The sequence below is a fragment of the Harpegnathos saltator genome, unplaced genomic scaffold (assembly GCF_003227715.2).
Source record: "Harpegnathos saltator strain DR-91 unplaced genomic scaffold, Hsal_v8.6 scaffold79, whole genome shotgun sequence".
Classification (NCBI taxonomy): domain Eukaryota; kingdom Metazoa; phylum Arthropoda; class Insecta; order Hymenoptera; family Formicidae; genus Harpegnathos; species Harpegnathos saltator.
The window spans coordinates 265,246-291,848 of NW_020230637.1; the positions used below are offsets into that span (position 1 = coordinate 265,246).

General features: G+C 57.6%; 1 protein-coding gene across 9 annotated transcripts in view; it reads left to right on the top strand.

Annotated features, from left to right (window-relative positions):
• unc-13 (protein unc13 homolog) overlaps window positions 1–26,603 on the top strand; it is a 115,111-nt gene that overhangs the window by 22,727 nt on the left and 65,781 nt on the right. For 8 of the 9 annotated variants that reach the window (XM_019840452.2, XM_025306595.1, XM_025306599.1 and 5 more), the window contains exon 2: window positions 19,532–26,080. In XM_019840452.2, the coding sequence (XP_019696011.2) occupies window positions 20,243–26,080 (5,838 nt within the window). In that variant the 5' untranslated portion in view covers window positions 19,532–20,242. The remainder of the gene's footprint in view (window positions 1–19,531; window positions 26,081–26,603) is intronic. The other variant, XM_025306597.1, reaches the window with a different exon arrangement.

Here is a 26,603-nt window from a genome sequence, read left to right on the forward strand (position 1 = left end):
CCCCGCCCCTCCCCACCCCCCCCCCGCCCCTCGCCGATTCGCCGGTGCCACGACGGCAGCTCGCGGATCGCCATTAATCGCGACTCGCGTCGATACTAATTCGATGTTTCGCATCTATCTATAATTCGATCACGCGCCGACGATGTAGCTACGGGCGCGTCTCTCGCGTGTCTCTCGCGCGAGCGCGAGTACGTGATTCGGCTCTCGCGTGTTTCGCTCTACATGCCGGCGATCGTCCCGGGGGATTTGCATCGCGATATCAAACGGCGACGTTGAACGCCGCTGAATCGCGAAACGGCGCAGACGGTGATCGAAACGACCGTGTATAGCGCCGAGTTGTCATCTGTTTCTCTCTCTCTCTCTCTCTCTCTCTCTCTCTCTCTCTCTCTCTCTCTCTCTCTCTCTCTCTCTCACCCTGGTATCAATAATGCGCACGTAGGAGAGTGCACTAGCGAGTGCGACTAGCAGCGGTGCGCAGTTGACACGCATTTTACGCGTTTGAAAACGCAAAACACATGGCGCTTTTATCGCCCGGAAAATGAACGCGCCTCTCGTCGAGCGTTTTGCGCGCGTGGTGCAAGGACGTCGAACGCACATCGAGTGGGAGTGCTGCTCGCCGTCTTGACGGAGATGCGAAACGTTGCGCGTGCCGTGACGCGCGTACGCCGGAAGCTGCACAGATGCGCTTGCGTCTTCGCGCGCGCGGGGAGAACGCGGAAAAGTTCAATTAAAACTTTGACGGAGCACGCCGCGCCGGCGCGCAGCACACGCGTGATAATTAATTTGCACGTAACTCGCGTACTGACTCTCTCTGTGTTCGTTTTCCAGCATTCGTTCGCACACGAGCGCCTTCGCGATGAGTTCTCGCGCACGTGGGTCGCGGTAATATCTAATTTAGAATTTCATTTAAATGCATCGCGCTGGTGCGCTAAATTTCAGATTCATCTGCGATAATTGGAGCGTGTTTGCTCGCTTGAAACACCCGAGACCTCGCCGAAAAAGGAAACACACACACACGCTCTCTCTCTCTCTCTCTCTCTCTCTCTCTCTCTCTCTCTCTCTCTCTATTGCGAATTTATCGCTAAATAATTTATACGGGGAAAAGAAACGCAGACATGCCCGGTACATTATTCGCGCCTCGTTTGACATTCGGCCGGCTTCGAAAATGCGGATGAAAATTTCGAATCGGTGATGGGATTACGAGCAATCTCTCCTGCGATTGCACGATTTTAAAATGGATTTGCTAAAAGCCGGAGAAATCGCCGGGGCGATTAGAGGCCGGCCGAAGATGCACATCGATGATCGTCTCATTTCCCAGGGCGGTGCGCCGCGATAAAATCGATTTTTCTAATTACGATAAAGAACGTCACGAACGACGCGTCGCGGCGCGGGTCATCCGGCGAGAATTGGAAACCGTCTCCTCGCGCCGGCGAATAAATCGTTATTTCACAAAGGGAAAGTTTCCTCCCCCAGCGAATCCTCGCGCGAGACGTGGCGAGAAGAGGCCTCGAGAGGGCACCGCCGAGAGGTGAGAGGGGAAGCCCTCGGAGGATCGTTCTCGTGAGAGAGAGAGAGAGAGAGAGAGAGAGAGAGAGAGAGGGGGAGAGAGAGAGATATCGTGTCGGCACGTAACGCGAACGACGGCGTTCTCGCGAGAACAACGAACTCGCCGGTATGTTCCTGCAGCGTTTTCGACAAAAATTCCGGCCTCTTTGACGAGTCGCCGAACAAAGCAGCCTCTCGCAGCTTTCGACTCGCGACGAGAGGGTGTAAGAGATACGGGACAAATGACAAAAGCCTTTGGCTTTTCCCTCGCAGGGTCGCGGATTACGCTGCGGCCACATTTAGCCGCGCTGTTCGCCCGTGAACGTCGTCGCTGTTACATTGTAAGTCGCGACGCGGCGCGCGAATCTAACCGTCTGAAAGCCGCGGCGCGTCTCGCTCAAATTGAACGGCGGTAGGCCGTTACGCTTGTTATTACGAGCTTTCGAAAGCTCCCGCTCCAACAGGCTTGGCCGGCCTGCAGGTCCTGTCGTGGATTTAATTTAATTTAGCGCCCCAATTAGCGCCGCTAGACGACGCGTTGTTTAGTGTTTCGCGATGCATTCGAGCCTCCGTATAATCTTCTTTCGGCTTTCCTCGGCTTTCGCTCTTTCCCTCCTGCTCCCTTTCGCTCCCCTTCTCTCTGTCTCTCTCTCTCTCTCTCTCGCTCTTTTTCTTTCTTTTCCTCTCTCTTTCTCGCTCGTTTGCTCGAGTGACTCAACAAACGGGCCGCGTTATATTCTCTCTCTCTCTCTCTCTCTCTCTCTCTCTCTCTCTCTCTCTCTCTCCCCCCCTCCCGTACTTGTGTGGGAATTGTGTAGCTTTAGGGAATATTAAATCTATAAATTACCTCCGGTTCTCCCGGTGCAGCAGCGCTCGCGGCATTACGTAGCAGAGAGAGGGCACGCGATAAAATCTCTCTCTCGCCGCTCGATCACTTATATATCAATTACAGTCGCAAACAAAGCATCGCGCGACAAACGGGCGCAGAGCCCGCTGGCTAAAGCAAACTTTACATCATCTACATCGCGCTTGTCCGGAGATTCATAGCTCCACTTGATAATGGCTCTCTCTCTCTCTCTCTCTTTCTCCCCCCTCCACTCTTTCTTTCTCCCGCTGTAACGTCGCAGGCGGCTGGTATCCGATTATAAATCGCCGGCCGGAAGTCAAAGAACACCAACGCACCGACATCGACACCAACCCAGAAGAGAGACCAGAAGTGACACCGCCTCAAGCTTCATATTACGAGTACGCCCTCGCGAGCGCGTTTCCCATACCTTGCCGGGGCGAGATATAGTCGCGCGAAACGAACAGGCCAAAGGGTCGGCGAGTCCGCGCGACCGCGCCGCTAATTATCCCGTCAATCTCTCGGCGGTCACGCGTGACATTTAGCCTCCGCTTCGATACACAAAGCAGCAGTGGCAGAAGCAATAATATCGCGGCATCGGTCGCGAACGCGCAGTCACGGCGCGCATTCTGCTCCAACCCGACCAGCCAGGTCGCCCGATCTGGAATACGCACGTGTGCGCGCGCGAATGCACGTACAGAATTTAATGAACGATCCCGATTGATAAGCACCGACGGTACGTACGTACGTACGTTCTCACGGCTTCCGTAGTCCGAGTCGGTCAGTCGTGAAGTCCCAGCCGGAAGTGGAGTGGCCAGCCGCCGCGCCGGCACGTGTCAACTCTGACATGCGCGCGCGCGGCCTCGTTTTTCGCATTGACCGATTCGGTGCATTCACGTGTGCTCTCGCGCTCGCACACCGGCCGACAAGAGTTTAGCCTCTCTTTCCCTCCTCTCTCTCTCTCTCTCTCTCTCTCTCTTTCTTGCTCTCTTCTTGTTTTGCGATTTTGCGACTTTCTCCCGAGCAGAATCGTCTCAGGGCCGTATTAAAATCCATTTCGGCTTCGAAACTTCAAATAGGGCCCGGGTAACTTTATCGAATCCGGCACGTAATAAGGAGTGATAAACGCACTGCTGCATAATGCCCTGATAAAATTGCCTGAAATCGAGAAACCTGATGAAATGTCCATCAGGACCAAATGAGGCATCCAAATAATGACGTCATCGCTATGGTCAGGGTATAATCGGGAAAATATTGCAAGAAAATCGGAAAAATTGTCACATTCCGACCGGATAAGGACCACTCGAAATGCCTTCTTATGGCTTGCCTAGTCATGCCATATCAGGCCATATCAAAAAATTGCCGTATTTGATTTCTGGCTCGGGTATTTTTACTTTTACCTCGTGAGGCGAGATTCTCACTACAGCTCCTTCGCATTATTTTATTTTTCTTTTTTCTTGTATTTTTTAATGTTCTACGTTATCGCAAGTTCTGCATTGCCGTCTATGCGTACTTGAATTCTTGTGTCAACCTAAGGGGCTGTTTCTAAAAGTGTAAAGCGGAGCGCGAGAATCATTTAGCTTGTTACGCTAACTAATGAAAGTGTGCCGCGGCACGCGCCTCACCTTCGACCTCTGAGCAGCCGATAAGCGGCCGCAACGGTATCTCGCGTGCGCTCTCCTATCTCGTTTCCTCTCCCTCCTTCGGTCCCTCTCGCCCTCTGTCTTCCTCACAGTCGTCCGAGACGCGAGCGAGAGCTCTAATTTCTACAAGTTTAGCGAGAAAATCAGAGAGCTACGGTCGTCCTCCGCGAAACTGCGTCGTGGCGAATGGTATCCCTGTAGCCCTCCAAGATTTATAATTAACGCTTCGGCAGTCGACGCGGCCGATCAACATCAACACTGCGGCGCGTAGAATATCACGCGGAACGTCATTAACGTCGACGTATATTAGCCGTTTCCAAAGATCGTCGCATCGAGCGAAAATATGCGATATCACGGCGCAGAATTTTAATTGCGAGCTCGGAGAGCGTGTTTTCCGACCGAACAGCAGTAACATGCGGAGAATGTGATTTTATTTTACCGGCTGTTAATCGTCTACCGGTTCCATTTACTGGCAGAGAAATCACTATTAAAATGGTTAAATCTTTTCCGCGGAGGGAAATATTTACTTTCATGTTTTATAATAGTTTTCGAACGTGCTGATTTCAAACTCGAGGTTGTTGTTGTAAAATTCAAAATGGCGGGCCAAAAAATGGCGGGCCTGAAAGTAGTAAACCTTACGGCGAGTCAGACTCGGGTCTAACCGTAAGCCGGTTAATGCGTTAAATTGTGCAATGTCAGACAAATAGTTACCCGCCGCTGTTTTATTCAAAGAGCAGCAGCCTGACGATTTTCCGCGCTTTAATTTCTTCGGCAAACTCGGCCGCGGAGAATTCGCCGACTATATTCGAAATGTCGAAAGAGAGAATAAGACAAAGAGAAGGAAAGAGAGCCAAGTTTTTCGCGATGCGCCGCCCGCGTTGGCCCGCGCGGTCGCTGCGCTCACGAGGCGGCTTTAATGTGAAACGCGAGCGGACCCGTCCCCGAAGTAAAAATAATCACGGAGATGAGCGGAGCGAAACTTTCGGATTTGTTTCCGCACGAGGACACGTACACATTCTCCCGTCGATCCTCGGATTTCAAATCCCGCGATCGATCGTTCGCCGCGCTCTTGCCGAGGCGCCGGGAAACTTCTCTCGTCGCTCGGCCGACCGCCGCTTCGGTTAAGCCGCTCGTACGACAAAATATTCAGTGACTCCGCCGGAAGCCCTGTCTTTCAGAAGTTTCGTGGATTTATAATCCGCGGAGCCGTCACCGAACGCAGCTGCAATAAAGCTTTCAGGCGAGAGCGAGCGTTAGTCGAGTGAGCTAGTCGCTGGTCGCGTTCCGCTCGGCGGAGACAAAAGCGATATCGGAAATTTCTTCGTGCCTCGCCGTACCTTGTTTCCTTCCTTCCTTCCTTCCTTCCGTCCGTCCGTCCGTCCGTCCGTCCTTCCCGCCCGCACGACTGGCTGCCGCGCACAGCTCAGGTGTTCCTTTCCTGTCTGTCGTCCTAACGACAAGCAAATATCTACATGTGTGCGAGCAGACACACGTGTCGTCACGGCGGACGTGCGCAGGTCTCGCGATGCGACGTTCATTTACGCTTCTCTCATTTACGCGCCCGGTGAATAATTAGGCAAACACCGCGCGCTCGCTCGCTCGCTTCTCCACGGGCCGCGCCGGTGTCGATAGCTTTCGACCGCCGCCGCGTCTCTCGTAGAGAGCAAGAAGACAGAGACGGAAATTCGGGTCTACTAATTAGCCCCGCGGAACTCGTCGGTGTGTTGTTTGTTATTCCGTCGAGTTATTTCTCGAGTGTTTGGAGTATTTTCTGCTTTGGTGTGTCCAGCGTCTCGCGATCGGGCTGCCGCCGCGCCGGTACGTCTTTCTCACTTGGTCGAGGCGAAAATTTCATTGCTCATTACTCTTCATCGAAATCCCGGTGAAGTTTCAGTCGCTCGACGCGTGCGTCGTAGTGCTGGGCAGTAGAAAAATCGCCGGTGAACTTTGAATTATCGCGTACTTGGTATTTTCCAACCGCGCTCTCCGTGGCTTTTTCACTTCTCTTACTTGGTCGAAGGACGAAGGCTCTTCGAATTCGAGTCTGTGCCGGCGAGAGTAGTTTGCCGCCGCTCCGGGTATAGTAATGCAACTATTCGTGCGCGCAATTCGAGCCGGGCACGAAATTGCAAGCAATAGCGACGTGCAGCCGACGTAGCGCGGACTGTAAGAAATTTAAGGAATCTCTGAAATAACGGGACCTCGGGAATGCTGTCGATCGCGCGACTCGACGTCAGCAGAGCCGGCAGCGACGCGACAGAAGGAGAAAGAGAGAGAGAGAGAGAGAGAAAGAGGAGCGCGCGCGTTCTGTCGGGACTGTCGGATGCTAATACTTCTACTTGTCGGGCACGACACTGATCTCCGGCAACGGAATCGCGAGTGTTTGCATGAGAAGACTGCCCTTAAGGTCGAGGGAAAGCCCGAGTACAAAGGATGCAAGTTCGATCGTGAGTTGTCGGTGACCTCGAGAGCGCCCTCGAGGAAGCGACGCTTCGTCCGCGACGAAGCTCGTCTGATCGTACGAGGCTCGACTTGTGATCGACTCCTCTCGACGAGCCCTCGGTTCATCGGCGTTCGATTCGCCGGTTTCCCGTCGCCGAACTCACCGGCAGCATGTGCGAGTGTCGCGCCGCGCGCACCGCCACTCGACATCGACAACGCGATTAATTCAACGCGAACGTCAAGGACGAGATTCGCGCGAGCGACGGGCCGGCGGCGTGATTTTAAAGCGAAACTCCTCGTCGCGAGCGAGAAGTCTCCATCATGTCGTCATCGACCGGCTCCGCGCGCGCGCGAGTCCTGGGTCAACGACGACGCACTACCTGTGTGTATGTGTGAGAGAAAGAGAGGGAGGGAGGCAGAGAGAGAGAGAGAGAGAGAGAGAGAGAGAGAGAGAGAGAGACAGACAGACAGAGAGAGCTGATGTCGACTTCAAAATACTCTCTCGAAAATTATTGTTAGACGTGTCGACCTGATTCAGAATTCGAATGCCGGCGGTTTCCGGCGGCGGATCAATACCACAGCCGCGGCGAGGCAGAGAGAAGCGACGGCTCCTCTCCGGTCGCCTCTCTCTCTCTCTCTCTCTCTTTCTCTTTCTCGCATCGGGCACTTTACATTCCTGTCGCACGACACAGACACCGGAGGGAGCGTTAAAACTCGCGAAGAAGACTCTCGTGCGTATTTTCCAATGTCGCCTATGTCTTCAAATGGCCATTTCGAAGACGTGATGACGCGGACACGAAAGCATGCTACGGAAGACGCCCACGTAACCGTCGCACCAGCTCGAGTTACACCGTTACACACCCACTTGAATCGCCATTAGGAGATAGGAGAAAAGAGCTGAGAGAGACGGCCGTTTATATAAATAATCTCTGATTTATAGGAGCGAATTCGCCGTTGCGACGCGATTCGGAAATCTCCGGACGGCTTTTTATGGCTTGATGATATTCCCCCTTCCCCCCCTCCCTCCCTCCCTCCGCGTCCCCTCGTGCAGGTGTATCAATCGATCGCGCGATGAGCTGTTGGATTGAGTATGACATAAAAAGGACTCAACGGAAACGAATTGGAAAGAATAACGCGAAGAGAGAGAGAGAAAGATAGATAGATAGAGAGAGATAGAGAGAGTGAGAGAGAGAGAGAGAGAGAGAAAGAGAGAGAGAGAGAGAGAGAATCTCCGTAGGTGGAGATTTTACGGCGCTGTTTCATCTTCGGCTGCTCGACATCGGAGTTAGGGGGGAGGGCAGCAGGGACGCAGGGGAACCGGCGCGTATCGATCCACCTAGCGAATTACCGCGCGGCGTGCGCGATATCGGACAGCGATACCTGTGCTTAAAGGTAACCGCTATCCAGCTGGAGATTGCCCTCAACGCCCTGCCATCTTGTGTCTAACGATTTTTCCGCAGGCGGTAGCGATCGATGTAACGAGCGACTATTATTAAGCGGGACTTAATCGCGTACGTGGATTCGTTGTACGTACGTAGTTATCTCTCCTCCTCCTCCTCCTCCTCCTCCTCCTCCTTGTCGTTTATCGTAAACGCGAATTTCGGTCCCCCTTGACGAAACTTGGATGCTCTTCTCCCACCCGCCCCATGCTAATCTTCTCGACGCCGCACGTGGGATCGCGACGGCGTGCGATCGCGCGCGCGCGCGAGAGAGAGAGAGAGAGACTGTTTCGCGATAAAAATCACCTTGCCGCTCTCGTCGTTTCGTCCGTGCGCGCCCGACGTTCGCGCTTTAGCGCGTGCTCTTGCCTCAGCGTTATCTTGATTTCGCATTTCTGAGAGATGTTTTTTACCCCTCGAGATCCTATCTGCGTGGAAAATTGGAAAGCACCCGGAGAGCGAGAGAGCGAGCAGTCCGTCGCGCCGCTTTGACGGAGGCTGCTGCCGTCGACCTGTTCCGCAGGGTAAACACGTTGCTCGCGGCTGAGGAACTTAATTCGAAGTAACGAACATCGACCTAGAGATAGAATTCCCCCTCCCGTGTCTCCGATCCCGACGAAGAGACTCCTTGATTCTTTTCCCGCAGGGGGATACCGGCCCTCCGCGCGACCACTCTTCTATCCTTGAAAGCGTCACCCCCATGTCGATCCGTCGATCCTGTTCATTTGCATCCTTATAACCTCATTATCGAGTGGTCGATACCTCCGCGATTCGCCAAACATCAAATCGGCCGGAAATGGAGACGAGAGAGAGAGAGAGAGAGAGAGAGAGAGAGAGAGCACAGGCGGCAAGGACAAACGGAAATCCGGCGGAATCCTCACGGCCCTTTGTTTTGCTTATTAATTAAATCGCGCATGGACGGCGGCGCGCGCCGCGTCGGGCATCAACGGATGTACTAGATTCAGAACCGCAAGCCTCGGCTGAGAGAGAGAGAGAGAGAGAGAAAGAGCATCCCGAAGAGAGTGCGACTAATTAATCCCGCTTGTCGTATTTAGAAGCTCGCACGCTAGCGCGCTCGTGTTCGCGCGAGATGCAAATCGTCGAAATGAATCACGAAGGAATCCTCCACAGGGGGCGCATCGTTAATTATCTCGCGATTGATTTGGTTTTCACGAGCGCGCGAGCGTTCTCGCCTTGGAATCGTGGATCACGCGCGCGCGAGCGCCGGAGAACAATAACGACTCGTTACGTCCAGAAGCGTCGTGCTTTTTTCGTTCCCTCCCCCGCCGCCGCTCACTCTCTTCGCTGAATTGAATGTCCGGCCGTGTTGCGGTATAATGATACGAAATCGATCAACTCGACGGCGAGGCGAGGCAGCTGCTGATGGACAATACGGACTAACAGTCATTTCCTCTCATAAATGTGTCGATTATCCGAATATCCGCCGCGTGCGATTTGCTCGACCGTTGCAATCGCATAAAATATCAGGCCTCGTTATCTCGTCGTGGTGAACGCAGCGGCGGCCAGATTGGACGCGATTCGGACGCGGAGCGCCTGGCAGCCGTGTCGCAAGAGAGAGAGAGAGAGAGAGAGAGAGAGAGAGAGAGAGAGAGAAAACAGAACCGAATTATTTTAGAGTACCGCCCTTGACGGGAAAAAATGGGAGGAAAAGCAAGAGAGAGGCTCTCATCGATGTTGACGCGCCGGCGTGACGCATTCATCGAGCCTCGTAGTCGGTTTCGTTGCGCATATCATCCGATTTAACGAGCGAGGGTGAGCGGACGATAAATGACACGAGACACTCTGAGGGAGTCGACGAACGACGTTATTTACTCTCGGACCGCGGGGTAATTCGGAAATCGAGGGATTCCGTTCGACGCGAGGTATCAGGCTGGCGTTCGTATGAATGAAAATCCACTGTCGGCTGGTGAACGAGGGTGCGAGGGGGGGGGGGGCAGGAGGAAGACGAACGGTGGCTCTCCGCGAGCTCTTCGTCCTCGCCGCTTGTCTGCCTCTCTTTCTCTCTCCTCGACCTCGTAACCCTGGAGGTCGCTGAGGGCGAGCGAGAGTTTCAGTCACGCTCGCGGGAATGCCGATTCAAGTCGGGCGAGACGGAGGGAGAGGAGAAGCCCGCCAATCGTACAAACAACCGTAAAATCAAGGGGAAAATAGGGATAGAGAGAGAGAGAGAGAGAGAGAGAGAGAGAGAGAGAGAGAGAGAGAGAGAAAGAGAGAGAGAGAGAGTGTTCCCCTTGTTCGATCGGACTGCGACTGAGGAATAAACTTCGAGGGCGCACGGTGGCCAGAAACGCGTTTCGTTTAGCGGCGGAAACGAATATATCGGGAAATGCGACGGTTTGCGGAATGGGCGAAACTACAACTCCATATGTGAGACGCACATAAACGTGGGACTCGACGCGACAGCGGGGGAACAACGGCGGGAACAGAGAGCGAGTTAGAGCGAGGCAGAGAGAGAGAGAGAGAGAGAGAGAGAGAGAGAGAGAGAGAGAGAGAGAGAGAACGAAGGGGCTCGCGCGCATTTTCGGAGGGTTGCCGAATATTGATCCCGAGAGAAGCGAAAGCCACCGAGGTGGTTGAAAAGCCCCTACGGGGTTCCGGGAGGAGACGATCGTGCCCGGCGCGATCCATTTGCGCGCCGTTGCAGCTTCGTTAGCGGAGCTCGGCCCCGCCGAGAGCCGTGAGGAACGCGATAGCGGCGACGAGGGGCGAGGGGGCGGGAGAGCAAAGAAGACTCGCGTAATACAAATGGTCCGTCATAATTATTATTGACGGCCGATGGACGCCGCGTCGGGAAACACACGCGAGCGGCCGTTGCGCACAGCTGCGCGATATTATCATTGTTAACTCAATTACGTGTCGGTAGGCACGCGCGCGTGCACGACCGGTCGCGTAGCGCACGAGTGACGTCGCTGATGCGCGACGTATGTATGTGTGCGTATGTATGTATGTGCGTAGAGGCCCCGAGGGAGCTGAATTTACGGTGGAAACTTGGCTGCTGTCGCAGCGTGCGCGATACAAATGAAGTTAACTGATGTCGCTGCGCCACGAGGCTTCGCCGGACGACGAAGCGGCCGGATTATCGCTTCTCGGAACTTTAAACCGACGAACTTTAAGCCGGCCGGAATACAGTTTCGTGCGCGTGCACGACGCGGCGGTTAAATTTTTTCCCGCCGTATCGCGTGACGCGGTTTCGTGAACGCGAAAATGAGCGCGCTCGTGATTTTATTTCAACAGAGAGAGAGAGAGAGAGAGAGAGAGAGAGAGAGAGAGAGAGAGGGAGCAGGATAGGAGAGACAGGAGAGAGACTCGCACGAATATCAAATAATTTATACGTTTGATATTTTTTAATGAACGAATACGAGATGTCATACGCTTAATATATTATTTCTGCAGCGTTTAAACTCATCCGGGTCATACGATACTTTCGCGTTTCGCGTCGTTCGTTAAACACCATCCGTGGTGATTTTTCAGACCCTTTCATCGCCCACGCGCGCGCACGTACACCACAAACTTACACGTGTGACACGATACTCAGGCGACTATTTAATAATGCGCTATTTAATAATGCGAAAATGATATTTTTCTACGCGAGTCGGATTTTCCCAAAAGTTTTTGCGGCTGCGCGTCGTTCCATCGCTCGTCAAATCATCAAATTGCGGTTTTAATGGTAAATTTAACGACCAGGCTGATAGATGTATTATTCCTGATACAGAGGCGAAATTTACAGAAGCATAATAACGGCGGTATCGGTTGATTGAAATCGTATCGTATTTCATGATATCAACCCTCATGTCATCAAATATCGAAATCGTCGTTTTCCAATAGTATACTTAGGACACACCGAGGTCAGCTCGATTTCCTCATACGATTCGGTTATCGCGCCAAAAGAAAAACTCGAACAGCACTCACACACACGCACACAGACAGATCGTCAAGGTTGTCGAGATCCTAAGAAGTTGGCCGGGTCGGGAACAGCGGCATCGCGCCGATGAAAAATGTATCCTTGCGAAAAAGAAAGATTCCCGATCACGCTCGCCAGGACGATAGGCGAAGCGCGCGAGAGAGAGAGAGAGAGAGAGAGAGAGAGAGAGAGAGAGAGAAAGGACGGGGACGGGGTTCTTTGACGCGAAAGTTCGCCTCTCGAGTGTCAGAAGTTGCGAGGAAAGTTTTGACGAACGTTGCGCGCGAAATTATTCTTTATTACGACGATAAGATATCGCTCGATCGCGCGCGCGCAAAAGAGAGAGAGAGAGAGAGAGAGAGAGAGAGAGAGAGAGAGAGAGAGAGAGAGAGAGAGAGAGCGCATTACTCCGAGGAGCGGAACTTGTTCGCCGAGTCGCAGCTGGATAAGCCGCGTATCGACGCGGCCATCTGAAGACACACATAATAACGAATTTCTTCCTTCCCCCCTCCGCTCCCTCTCCCCTTCCTGCCCCCCTTTCTCTCTGTAATCTCGTTCGCGAACAACGAAGACAGAAGTGATCATTTCGCGGAGCGAACTCGGGAGTTACATCCGAGCCGACGGCGTATCTCCAGCTGCCAGAAGAAGCCGTTGGCTTCTTCAATTTACCGACAATGCAACGCGCTACCGTCAGCCGGGTAGAATCGAATTCCGCCTCACTGGTCTCTCGCCGAGAGATGCTTCTCTCGGTGGGGGATGGTCCTCTGATGTAGAAAACACCCTTCTTCGCTCGCTCTTTCCTCGCGCAGACATCCGGTCGTTGCATCTCCGTCCGCGAAGAGCGACCAGCCATTTCTCCTACGTAGCCGCGCGGGAATGAGCCGCTTCTCGAAATGAGCCCGGCGAAGACACCCCTCGGACTCGCCTTCCCCGTGTCGGCGAAAACGGGAAATTATTGCTCGCGCGATATTGCTCGCGGTATGACAACAGCGGCATCTTCGTACTCGCCGCGGATACGACAGCCGGATTTATCTCCGCCGCGCGGAATACGACCGTATAAATGCTTAGCGTCACGTACGGAAGTCATGCGCGGGGCTTACAAGCGCGAGATCCAATTCCATTTTGCCGTGGGTTCTTACCCTCCCGTCCTGAGAAACGAGCTTCCTCGGAGAATCGGCAGAGAGAGGAAGAAAGAGAGAGAGAGAGAGAGAGAGAGAGAGAGAAGGGGTAAGAAGAGACGGAGGAAGAAGAAGAAGCCGCGTAAATCCGCTCTTAATGGTCTCGGGGTGTGCTTTATGCGTTCGCGAGGGCGAGCGGGCGGCAACGCGCGTTTTATCGAGTCCGAGTGAGACTCGGCTGAGCAGAAGCGTCGAGCGAAAGAAGGAAGAAGCATCGAGAGAGAGCGATTCGAGGGCGTTTTAGCGCGCCGAAAGAGCGGTGCAACAGCGAAATTGCGCGGACGATGACGAGTCCGGCCGGCTAACTCGCCCCGACCGGGGAAGCATCTCGAATCGAATCTGCGATGCGAAACGCTCGCTATTTAATCGCTCACGCGAGTTCACGGCGACGGAACGGGCGGGGAATTGCGTGACTTTACGAGCGAGTCCGCCGTACGTTCGCCGCCCGGGACGCGCGTAAACGCGGAACGACGGGCTGCCGGCGGGATTACCGCGGCCCCGCCAACGCGACCGGACGCTGCCGGACCGGAGGGCCAGAGGGGGGGGGGTCGCGTTTGCGCGAGCGCAGCGAGTCATTAAAATTTATAAAGGCGCATAAATATCTCCCGAGTGCACGACGCAGCTCCGGCTCGGATTAATTATTGAGCCGCGCCAGCTGTCCCCTCGATACCGCCCGACCGCTCGTTCGTCCGTTCCCTCGTTTTTACGTGAGGGGGAGAAGGGGAGGGGGGGGGTGCGAGGCGCGCGTTGCATGCGAAAACACCGCGAGCGCAACGCGTCGCCACGGCGCGCGCCGGCCGGCACGTGGCGGCGCGAGGCTGCCGGCCGTTCGCGACTTCGTAAAAACGAGGCGGACTTTATCGCTCGCCACGCGTGCGTGGCAGATTTACGCCGTGTGTGTGTGGGGGGGGAGGGGGAAGGGAGCGATAGCGTTATATAGTTCGCGTTATGTAGTTTACGGTACCGATATATCGGCCGGAGCGGGGAGAGCAAAAAGGTGATAAGAAACGGCGCGCTCGCAGAGGCGGCTCTCGCTTTCCGGTGAGGATACACGCCGAGGGAGGGGGCAGGGGAGTATCGCGCGCTGTGCCGGAAGAGACGCCCGAAGCGTCTCATTTCCGGCCGCAATGAAATCCATCATGCGCCCGGTGAGTATACCGTCGGCGCGCTTCCGGTGGCTCGTTAAATATCGAACACGTCGGAGCGAGGCCCGGCTAACAAACGCGGTTAAGTTTATATAACGCGCCCGCGCCTGCGTCTCGTATTATTAGCGGCTGCGCTAAATAACGCCCCGCCGCGGGTATTGTGTTTCCGTCGGCCATTAACATATTTCGCGGACGGCGGCAGGGGGCGCGGTAATTCCAGCGGCGGGATAATTCCGCTCTCGTTGGGTGAAGAATCGCAGCGGACGGCGAGCGACGCGGTTCGCCGCGACGGCCGGCGAACCGCGAGACATGTTTGTTACAACATCGGGAGAATCGCAGCGCGCGGATCAATTCTTCCGGCGGATTTAACGGCTCTCGCGACGGGGGTGAATGGCGGCGCCGTTCCGTTGCGCGATAAACGCTTTCGCGGGACTATTAATGATACCAAACGGCGAACAGTCGAGACCTGTTGCTCGAGCGGCAGCGGCTGATTAATTTCGCTTGTATGCCCACGCGACGACGACGACGACGACGACGATGCGTCCTTCTTGAAAAACTCGCATCGGACGCGGTATAAATTAACATCGTCGACTCCGCATCCGCGGAGCTTCGGGGAGAGGTCATTTTCTCTTCCGCCCGGTCGGAAATGGGATTAAATCGGTCTGCCTGGAATCCCGTTTCCGGCGCAACCTTCGACCTACATAGTTCTTAGGTGCTGATAAAAAGATACGAGGTAGAATAGCGGGAGAGAGAGAGAGAGAGAGAGAGAGAAAGAGAGAGAGGGGGCCGTGTTGCGGAGCGACAAAAACGCCGCCGGCTCGAGCGTCGTTACGAAACTTTCGTCTGCAACGGGGGCTGCAATGCGGGGTCGGAGAGCGCCGGGTAATTTCCCGGCGCGCTGTGTGCGAGGTTAATTGCTGGCACCGCGATTATCCCGATAAGGCGCTCGTGTTGCCGCACGGTGGATAGCGCGTCAAGGACGCACCGTCTGGTGGGGAGCGTACGCGGGGAAATGTTCTTTTTACGTGATGCGAAAATAGGGGAAGAAAAACGAGAAAAAGCGAGAGAGAGAGAGAGAGAGGGAAAGTAAATTTTAAATCACATCGACTCGTCTCGCTTCCGCGATCCCCAAGTACACGTGTGATCGCGCGAGGCTTGTCCTTTGTCGCGATGCTCGTGCTCGAGGAATCGTAGCAAAAAGGGGGCATCAGTTGGGAGCAAGGCGGCCGCCGTGTCACCGCGAAATTGAATATCGAGATTTACGGGCCCGGCGCGCGCGCTCGTCTCTCCTCCTAAAGTTTCGCGCGACAGCGGCGCCGGTAATTACACGAGAGCGAGCAATTCTGCCTCTCGTCGTCCTCAAGCGGCCTCGAAGGCACTCTCCGGCACGGCTTCCTCGCGCGCGGCTGTTTCAAAGGGAAATTTTCGCCGCATGCGCAAGCAGGCGCATGAGAAAAGCCCGACGTAAATTGCAAAATCCCGCGGGGCCGTTCCCATTTTTCGCGGCGCACGACGCGTCGTGAAATAATCTCGGCCGTCTTTTAACAAGGTTACGGGTCGTCTACGGCATCCGGAAGCGGTCGAGCAAAGGTTTTCCCCTCTTGACGAGATGTTACGCCGACGCTGAAACCACTTTGCCCGTTATTTCGCCCGTCGGAACGGTGACGGGCGAAATGCGAGCTCGCTCGGCGCCGAAATTATCGAGCAAGACAGAGGTCGACCGCGAGTAATCGGCACGTCAGCCGTTCGAGAGCGCGTAAATCCTCCCCGCGTTTTCCACGGCGACGCGATGGCGAGTCGAAAACAGGCGAACAGGAGGAAAAAGGGGACGGATTCGCTTCTTTCTTCGCTTCTTTCGGCGAAAAGGAGAGGAGGCAGGAAGGCAGGGGGATTCCGCCGCGCGTGATTTACGAGCGAGGCGAATTCGAGCGCGGCGAAAAAACATTAGGCACTCCGAGAGAGAGAGAGAGAGAGAGAGAGAGAGAGAGAGAGAGAGAGAGAGAGAGAGAGCTGCCCGAATTTTGCGCGGTCGAGCGAGCATCCTCTCCGCGCATGCAAAGTATAATAAATTCTGTCCCCCGCCCTTCCTTCCCCTCCCCCGCGACCCCGGGCAACGCCGAACCAGCATCCGAGCGGCCGTCGGCTCGGCCGGCCGGCCGGTCGTCGTTTTATCTACTTTGCCGGCGAGCCCGTCGAAAGCCTCTTTCAAAGGCGTGACGTGGAAACTCGGGCACAATGGCCGAGCACCGGGAGATTCCTCAAATCCGATTGTATCCGAGGGGCCGAAGGTATCAATTCACCGATCGCCGTTTTGGGGCGCGTGATCCTGCAAAATGAAGTCCATTCAACAGGCCGCGACGTATGACGACGGTGACGACGACGACGACGACGACGTGACTTGTTGCACAGAAGTCGCGGCACAGCGATATCCGTCGGACTTTCCGTCGCCGATTCGCGCCGCCGGATTTCCCTTCTTAATTGAATTAACTGCCGGCTTAAGTCGGCTTACGGCGCTAAAGTCTGAAACAGCTGGAAAACGTCCACGGCCGAGATTCGCCGCGGCTTGCTTTTCATTCACTCCCTCCCCTCCTCTCTCCCGCTCTCTCTCTCTCTCTCTCTCTCTCTCTCTCTCTCTCTCTCTCTCTCTTGCGGGACAGTATTATACACAGACGATGCCGCGGAAGCGAAACGTGACGGCGACTTTCCGCCGCCGCCGGTTGGAGTATCGAACGGCGCTTTCCACGCCGGTAATGAGTGCGACGGCTCACGTGAAAAATGTCAAGCTCACGCGATACTGAACTTCCCTCAGTCTCTCGTTCACCGCTCGTCACCTGAATGGCGATCGTATTACGAGCTGCGCGCGCGGGCCTGTGTAACGTTTAACAAACAGTCGAGTAAAGGCCGTCAAGGCCATCACACACGAACGAACTTAAGCGGGAAGACGCAAGCAGTAAGCAAATCGACCGATCGCAATCGAAATTTAAGGACGCCCTTTTAAAACTTACGAGAATAATTGATTGTGATTGGTCAGTTGCTTTACCGCTTACGTTCATTTGTGTGTGATGGCCCTTACGATGCGCGCGAGGCGCGATCGATAGCGGATTCGAGTCCTCGCGCGTTCGCTCCGCTCGTTCCGCTGGTCGCCGTCGCTGGTGCGGGCGACGTCGACGCGACGCGTAAAGATAACGCGCCGCTGCGGAGAACAAAGAAACACGCAAGCGTCGCGCCCCGAAATCGCGCGTTAATAGTCGTTAATTGCGACGGTGGCAATTTTCAATCGCATCGCCGGCGCGCAGCTCGACGCGGCGCGACCGCGACGGTGATGCCATGACAGGGCGATAACCTTGTTTCCCGATCGACGCGACACTTTTCCCCGTGAGGGGCGCGTCGACGGGGAAATATTTGCAAACAGTAGGAATCCGCGGCGAGCTGGATTCTCGCCACGGCGAACACGACGACGACGACGATGACGACGACGACGACGACGACGACGACGACGACGACATTGTGCATGCGCATCGTTCCGCCTCCTTTGTGATGCAACTCTCGTGAATTGCCACTTTGATCCGGCGCGGAGACTGCCGCGCGGTATATCTCTAGTGCAATATCGTCGCGACGCTATTCTTTTCTGCGCGCGGCGGCCGCGAGCGGCCGCGGCCGCTGCTGTTCGCTCGAGCGGAAGGAAGCCGATAGGAAGCTAGCGGCACGTGAAACGACGAGGATAAATCTCGAGCACGGGCGAAATGTAAAGAGATCCCGACCCGCCCGCCCGCCCGCCCTGCCCCGTCCCCCGATCCCCCGTCACGGGGATGATAAAGTCCGATACAGCGAGCGACAGCTCTACCGCTGTGCAACCAGCCGGCTCCGTTGGAATCTCGCGAAATCCGGCAAATCATTTATTAGCGCCGCGATGAAGCATGTCGAAGCGCATTCCTGCGGACGCGCGCGCGCGCGCGCGCACATCCGTTTCCGCCGGCGGCGGCGCTCGAGCGTCGAGTGAGAAACGCTCGATACGCCGCGCCGCGGAGTAGAGGAGAGTAAAGGAGAGAAGCGAGAGCCTGAGAATTCTCAGGCGCGTTATCGTGCCAATTGTCGTTTCCCTTCTTCCCCCTTTCGGCGCCCTTCGTCCCTCTCGAGCTCGATACGCCGGAATAACAGTCGATCGAGCGATCTCAGATGCTAATGCTCACGAACGTTCGCCGACGTTTCGTCGATTATCAGCGAAATAAAATGCGCAACGTCTCGCAGAGCGTCTCAGAGGAGAGAGAGAGAGAGAGAGGAGAGTCGGTCGGTCGCAGCCGAGCGAGGTCGTTGGGACAACGACGCGCATAATGCGCGCGGAATTAGGTCGAGCTCTTTGAAGACCGAGGCTGCCGACGTTAAGCGACGCGTCATCGACCGCTGTCATCGCCGCGGGACGGCCGCGGCGCGGGCGGGGTGATTTCGTCGTTGACGAAAAATGATCCTCGCGAGTCGCTGGCACGCTCGGCGGCGCGGCGGCACGAATCGGTATCGGGATGCACGCGACGGGGCGATAACGTTGACAAAGGGCGACTCGCGATGAACCCTCCGCCGAGGATTGTCGACGGACGAACGGACGGATGGCGGAGATACGATCACCGAGCGTCGTTGGTTTTTGGGTCGCCGCGGTTATTCCGATCGTCCCGGGCGATACGCGCGCGAGCGGCAGGACACTGTGATCGATAAGGAGCGCGCGCGGCTCCTCTCGAGAATCCCGGCGCGCTCTCGATTTTCATAAATTATTACAGCGCTTCGCTCGATCCCGCCCGTCGTGCACGCGATGCGATATTTATGGAGATGCGGATATATCTTCGATTCGGGATACTTCGACTCGATCTCGAGAAGGAGGCAGTGCCCAGTTCTCCCAGTTCGTCCGCCGCGACTCGCTTATAGCTGAGAATCGGGGCCAGTTGGACGCAAAAGTTTCTGCGGAGACACTCTGTAAGGATCTAAGAGCGTCGAATTAAGAGTGCCGTATATCCTGATTGAACGGATTGTCTATTCATCCGCCAGGGTTTTAGGTTCTCACGCTCGCGTTGGTGGTTACTTGCTCGCTCGCTTGCTTGGTTATACTTGAAATACTCGTGGATTTTCCTTCGTTACGTGGATGCGCGAGAGCAAACGCCTCGGCATGTTTCCCGACTTTGCGACTATCGCGCGATCCTGCATCAGGACGTGCACTCACACACACACACACGCACACGCACACATGTCCTCGATCGCGCAAACACACCATGGAAACTGCAACGGCTGCACACCGGCCGTTGGCTCCGGCGCTCGGCTCGGTGCTCTCGGTGTGGTATCAGGTAGCCGAGCCGCCAACGGAGGTTGGTGTTTTTTGCTATTTTGCAGATAACAGCGACGGCGGCATGAACGTGCGAGACTGCTTATCGAGTGCCATTCGCGAGGTGTCGCGCGATCTCGAACGTTCCGTCAGGCTCGCGCACGCGGCCTGATGCGCGCAGTGTAGTCCGTGTAGAGATACGGCTGAGGGACGAAGAAGGGCCCGCGGCGGAGGTGGGCGGCGGCGAGCCTGTCTCCCGACTCGATACATGTAGATTACGCGGGAGTGTGATCGCTGATCGGAGAGTCACCCGGGGTGGGACTCGCTCAGAGTTGCACACGAGTGTGCGACATGTGAGGGGAGAAGCTAACCACGCGCCGGGAGACGACGCGACGGGAGCCGAGTCGGCATGGAGGAGATCGTCGCGAGAGAAGACGCTAAGACGGCCACCGCGAGGTTCGCCGCGCCGCAATCCATGTTCCTCCTTGGCCCACGCGGCCGGGTGTGACTCGATTCGGACGCGAGCCTCGAGACGTCGAGGATGATGCGAAACCGCGTCAGGGATCGCGCCTCAGGTAGAAACTTAGGTGTGTAACAACCGCAACAAGCGCGCAACGAGCTCCGACGCGGCGAGCACGAGGACAAAGAGGACAAACGACAAACGACAAAGAGACGAGCGAGCGACTGCACGCGGAGAGGAGGAGAGGATAAACGGGAAAGCCGAAACGAGGAAGCGGGTCGCGCGCGCGCGACAGCGAACAAGATCACCGCCGAGCAAAATGGACTCGACGAAACTGGGCGGTCCAGCGCCGAGCAGTCCGCGGGCTCACTCGCCGGTGTTGCCGAGCTACGCCGCGGCCGGTGACGGGAACATCGACTACATCATCGGCGATTACATGGAGAGACTCGGCACGAGGCTCAACATCCTCGAGACCGAGCTGAAGTACGCGTGGCGGGCGTTGGATCTGCTGAGTCAGGAGTACATCAAGATGTGGGAGCGGCTGGAGAAGCTGGAGGGCCTGCTGTACGAGCAGCAGACGGTGATCAGCCAGCTGATCGAGTTCTACACCAGCGGCGGCACGCACGATAACGTGAACATCGTCGAGGAGACGTTGGCGAACCAGCAGGGCTCGGTCGGCGAGTTGGACGCGATCGCCAAGAGCCTGGGCGCGGCGATCGGCATCGAGGAGACCACCGTGCTGCGAGAGAAGCTCGCGCAGCAGGAGCTCGCGAGGATGCACGGCCTCACGCAGGACAGCACGACCGCCGCGGCGGTGGTCACCGACATGCACAGGAACGTGAGGAATCTCGATACCCTGGAGACCCTCGAGGAGGAGGAGGGCAACATACCGGACGAGGCCTTCTACAGGAGCCTGAACAACGCCTACAGAGAGGACCTGATCTGCGGCGACACGTCGAGACCGACGTCGCAGTTGGGTATGATCTGGGAGGAGGCCGAGGACGAGGACGCGAACGGCAAGAAGGAGGTGGTCGAAGCCGGCGGCATCTTCGACAAGACCGTGCCGAAGGAGAAGGAGCTCGTCGAGGAGCTGTCGAGCGGCCCAGCGCCGCCGCCGAGCAAGGAGGATGCGCAGGCGTCCGCGATGAAGAAGGAAGACGAGGCGGACGAGGACGAGGACGAGGGCGAGGTGTTCAGCGCGGCCGACTATAAGAGCTACCGAGGCAACACGCCGTGCGTCAGCGAGCAGGACCTCGCCCAACTGTCCAGACTGAGCTCGCTCGATCAGGTGGCGTTGGAGAAGCTGCACGAGATCGACCGGCTGACCAGCAAGCTGCAGAAGGACTCGCAGAATCTCATCGAGCTGCAGTCGCGGCTGATCGACTCGCCGAAGCGGCAGTACTCGTCCGATGCGGAGGCCAAGCTGGCGGAGGAGGCGAGCAGCATAGACGAGCAATTGAGGAAGATCTACGCGGAGACCGACGTCGACAGCTGGACCTTCTCCAAGAGTCCCGGCGGCTCCACCGGCAGGTCAGTCTCCAGAGTGAGCACCGACAGCGGACTGGCCACCGACGGCGACTTCACAACGAGATCCATATCACCAAGACTGACCTCTACGTCCAGGAGCAACTTAGACTCCATCTCGACTACCTATACGCCGCCTAGATTAGGTTACACGTCGGCCATACTGGAGAAAAGCCCCGAGCCGGTGATCCAGCTGCCGATCGACGTCGGCAGCTTCGCCAAGGGCTACGCGGAGAACAAGGAGCTGACGGACCTGATGGCCGAGAGCTTCGCCGCAGCCGTCACCTGCGCCTCGCCCACCATCTACAGCACCACCGCCGACAAGGTGCCGTCGCCGACGCTGTCGGCGGACAGCGTGCAGAGCGTGCACAGCGTCCAGGGTCTGCGCACCAGGCAGGACGGCTACTTCGGTAGCGCGGCGCGGCTGAACCTCGAGTTCCAGGAGAGCAGAACACCCCCGAGCCCGTCGCCCAGCTCGCCCCCGCCGCCGGCGCCGCGCGACACCACCGAGTCCTTCCTCATGCCCGGTGCGGAGCAGCGAGAGCCCGCGGACACCAAGCCCGCTCGGTCGCAGAGCCCGAGTTTCCTGCCGAGAAACGCCGAGAAACTCGTCTCCATGGAGCAGGGCCGGTTAAGCCCGCGCACTCCCCACTCGCCCAAGTCGCCGAGGGTCTCGCCGAAGCACACGGTCAAGTCCGTTGGCAGCGCCGCCAACATAGTCGCCGCCAAGTCCGACTCCGGCCTGTCCTCCATGAGCGGCTGGAGCAGCCTGGACAAGTCACCGAGCTCGCCCAAGAGCTCCATCGCGAAGATGCTGACCTCCTACTCGTCCTCGGGGATGGATCACACCCGCGCGAGTCTCATACCCAGCACGCAAGCCGCCGCGGCCGCCGCCGCCGCCGCCGCCGCCGCCGCCGCCGCGAGAACGTCGAGCCCGATCCCGCCGTTGCCGGAGACCACCAGCACCGCGACCTGCATCACGCAGGAGCCGCTCTACGACACCCCTGAAGGTAGAGACGCGTTCGCGAGCACCATGACGACCACGACCAGCCATCCTTACACCACGGCGATGAACCATCTGTCGGGGTACACGAGCGCCGGCAAGTCACCGGCAGGCAAGGAGGAGTACAATTTCGTGCCGCCGCCCGCGCCGGCTCCGCCGGGCGTCACCGGCACCACCGCCACCACTTGCCAGAGTCCCAAGAAGCGCGGCCGTCAGCAGAGCCTCCAGCACACGTACGACTCGGTGCCGTCGGCGGTCACGGCTACGGACTACGTGTACAGGTCGGAGCAGCCGGCCATCTACTCCGTGGCCGGTAGTAACCGGCAGCAGGCCATCACGAGTGTCTACACCAGCGGCTCCGGCTCCTACGGCCCCAAGACCACCACCTCGGCTTACTACTCCGAGTCGATGGAGCAGTACAGCAATTACCCGGACGGCTACAACGTGCTGCAGTACGCGGAGGCCACGAGCGCGATGGGCCACGGCGCGAAGAAGCCGTTGCGCGGCAGCTCGTTCACGGACGGCATGCCGAACCACGAGGGCTACAAGGCCGCGATGTACCGGCAGATGTTCCCCACCGGCAACATCACCGACGCGCTCTCTTACTACCCGACCAGCGCGAACCTGCCGCGGACGGAGACGAACGACAGCTCGTGGCTGAACTCGATGGAGGAGCAGATACCGCACGACTCCACGTCCTCCAGCATCCGGTCGCTCACCTCGGACGGCAGCTACGCTCAGAGCCCGTACACGGACCGCAGGTACCCCCAGCCACCGGCCTATCAAGCGCACCCCTATCAGCCGCCGCACCACACCTACGCGAATCAGAATTATCCGCAAGCCTACCAGCAGCAGTACCAGCCGTACAGCCAGCGACTCAGCAGCACCGAGAGCGCGCAGCTCGCGGACGGTTACCAGCGGCAGTGGCAACGGGAGCATCAGTACATCCAGGACCACGAGAGCGGCCGGATACCCATGGAGCAGCAACAGACGCAGCAGGCCGAGTACTACGACGCGTCGAGCGTCATAGTCTCTCAGTCTGGGTACATCAGCATCGCCACGAACCTGAAGGATCACGAGGCTGAGAACATCAAGCTGTCGAAGAAGGTCAGAAGAGGCTCCTCGCTGAAGAACGCGATGAGCTCCATGAGCAACTGGCTGCCCGACCTGCATCTCAGCAAACGGCACAGGAGCCAATCGCTGCCGGGCGGCGTGAGGAGGGAGGACCTGGACGTGCCTCAGGACGGCCAGCAGAGGCTACCGGCCGACGTGGCCACCGGCCGAGGCCGCGGCAGGGGCCAGACGGCGAGAAAGAAGAAGAAGCACACCTTGGTGTCGACGGTGTCGGGCATACTGCAGAAGGCGAAACGTCGCAGCCATCAGTCGCAATCGCTGTCCGACCCGGAACAGTCCGAGACCGAGTGGAGCAGCGGCAGACAGAGCGGCCTGTCTGAGGACGAGGACAGCGTGATCTCCGACATCGCGCAGGAGCCTCCCTTCTTCGCCAAAGTGAAGACCGCGAGCACCAAGAGGAAGCAGCCGCCGCAGCAAATGATGGCGCAGCAACAGCAACAGCAGCAGCAGCAGCATCAGCAGCAGCCGCATCCTCAGCAGATGCAGGCGCAGGCGCAACAACAAAAGGAATATCTCCAGCAGCAGCAGCAGCAGCAGCAGCAGCAGCAGCAACAACATCAGGCAGCTCTTCAGCAGGCTCATCAGGCGATGCAGCAGCAGCAGCAGCAGCAGCAGCAGCACCAGGCGCTTCAGCAGCATCAGGCGCTGCAGCAACATCAGGCGCTGCAGCAGCAGCAGCAGCAGGCGCTGCAGCAACAGCAGCAGCAGCAGGCGCTGCAGCAACAGCAACAGGCACTTCAGCAACAGCAGGCGCTTCAGCAGCAGCAGCAGCAGCAGATGCTTCAGCAACAGCAGGCGCTTCAGCAGCAAATCCAGCAGCATCAGGAGCAATTGCATCAGCAAGCTCTTCAGGACACGTGGAGCACGGAGATGATGGAGCAGAGGAAGGTCGAAGCGAACGAGTACGACGCGAACGAGCAGATGGGCATCGTCGAGGAGGAGACCTCCGGCAAGAGCACCGGCTCAGGCTCCGGCGGCTCGTCCATCTTCCAGACGGTCGGCGACATCAAGAGGTCGACGGGCAGCTCGGACGAGGCGCCGAACGAGAAGGCGCCGAAACTGCCGCCCGTCACACTGATCGGCGGCTCGAGCATGGAGTTCGCGGTCTCCCGAGCCCTCGGCAAGTACCGTCAACGTCAGTCGTCGACGGTGTCCGACGAGCAGCCGCCGAGCGAAGAGTCCAACAACGAGAAGAAGATCGACGAGGGCCTGGCGCAACCGCTGGAGGCGAGCTTCGAGTATCCGGAGGACATGTCGGAGCAGAGCGAGAAGAGCGAGAAGTCCGGCAGCGCGAAACTGCCGGAGCTGGTCACCAGCCTGTCGGAGGAGGCTCCGCCGTCGGAGGGTAGCCCCTCGGCGTCCAGCATGAGGGGCTACGGGCCGAGCGGCGGCGGCGGCCGCTTTTTACCGCGTCATCAGCAGTCCCTGGAGATCCCCTGGACCGGCTCGCGGCCGGGGGAGCCCGACGAGGACAATCGCAGCACCCACTCGTACAGAAGCACCTCGAGAGTGTCGTCGCGACGGCAGAGCACCGAGGACTCGATCGACTCCGAGGACGAGTGGTACTGCTACGAACTGAGGAAACTCGAGGAGCTGGAGAGACAGTCCGAGATGGAGATGACCGAGGTGCTGATCGAGGAGCCGGAAGAGCACGAGGCTTACCAGCCGGACGAAGAGGTGAAGGAGAGAATGTCGTTTGTGCTGAAGGAGCTCAAGCTCAAGGCCATAAGCACGAAGGCCAAGGATCAGACGACGAGGGAGGAGCCGCGGGAGGAGTCACGGGCCAGAATGAACGGTACGGTCGCGAGGGAGCACCGGGTCGACGAGAACGACAGGTACCGCGACGAGAAGCCGATCCCGAAGCGAAAGTCCGCGGAGAGCGTGGAGGCCGTGTTCGCCCGGGTGACCGACTACCACACCTGGGCGCACGAGATCGAAGCCAAGAAGGAGAAGGAACGGCCTCCACCGCCGTCCGCGGAGGAGGGCTCCTCCGGCGAGACCTCCGGCCCGGACAGCCCCGGCCAGTCGATGGACGAAGAGGAGGAGGAGGAGGAAGAGCTGCCGAGGGATCTCGAAGAACAACAATCAAGACGCAGCTCCAACGGCTCGACGTTGCGCCGCGACGGCGAGAAGGTGTTGCAGGGCTCGGATTCCCTGTCTCGCGAAGGTAGCGTAAGTGTACCACCTAGCGAAGTGTCGGTCAGCATCCCTGGAGCTTGGGATTCTGAAAGCACTGTCCTTGAAGGCCTCGAGCGCGATGGAGCCGGTAGCGCCGAGACTGCTACGACGGCGACCTTGAGTCTACCGAAGATCAAGATCGACTCCTCGTCCTGCGGAAGCTCGGACACGACATTGAAGGAGGGCCAGGTGAGTCCTGGCCCGCCCGGGTCCAAGTGGAAGCTGCTCAAGGCCTTGAAGGAACGTAAGGCCGAGGAGAAGCTCAAGGAGGTCGAAGAGGCCTCCAAGGAGAACGCTATCTCTCAGGGACCCACGGCAGTGAGTATCATGATCAAGTGAGGACACGAAAACCTCTGTAAAGCGTACTCGAGATTCGGGGGTTGGGTGAGACTGTGAAGGGGGGAACGGGGAACACGCACACGCACACCCCCCCCCCCCTCCCGCCCCGTTCCGTTGCTTCCGCCGTCAAATTCATTGCTCGCGCACGCGCGATCGGCCTCGTGTCTGTGCCCTCGCTTCTTTCTCCCCCTCCTCCTCCTCCTCTTCCCTTTTCTTCTCCTCCGCGCGGGGACACGAGGAGCTCCTCCTCCTCCTCCTCCGTTTTCGCTATGTTTCTTATCGCAACACCCGCATTGACCACATTTCGCCGATCAGTTACGATTCCGATCCGTCTCGTCGACGGTACACGCGCACGCACGCACCCCACCGGCATCGCACAACGCGGCCATCGCCGTCGCCGTCGCCGTCGCCGCCCTCGCCGTCGGAAGCGCTCTCTCGCTTCTCCGCGGAGCGCCTGGGGCGCTTCCGTCTGCGCGGACAGCTCGGACGATTGGCATAAAAT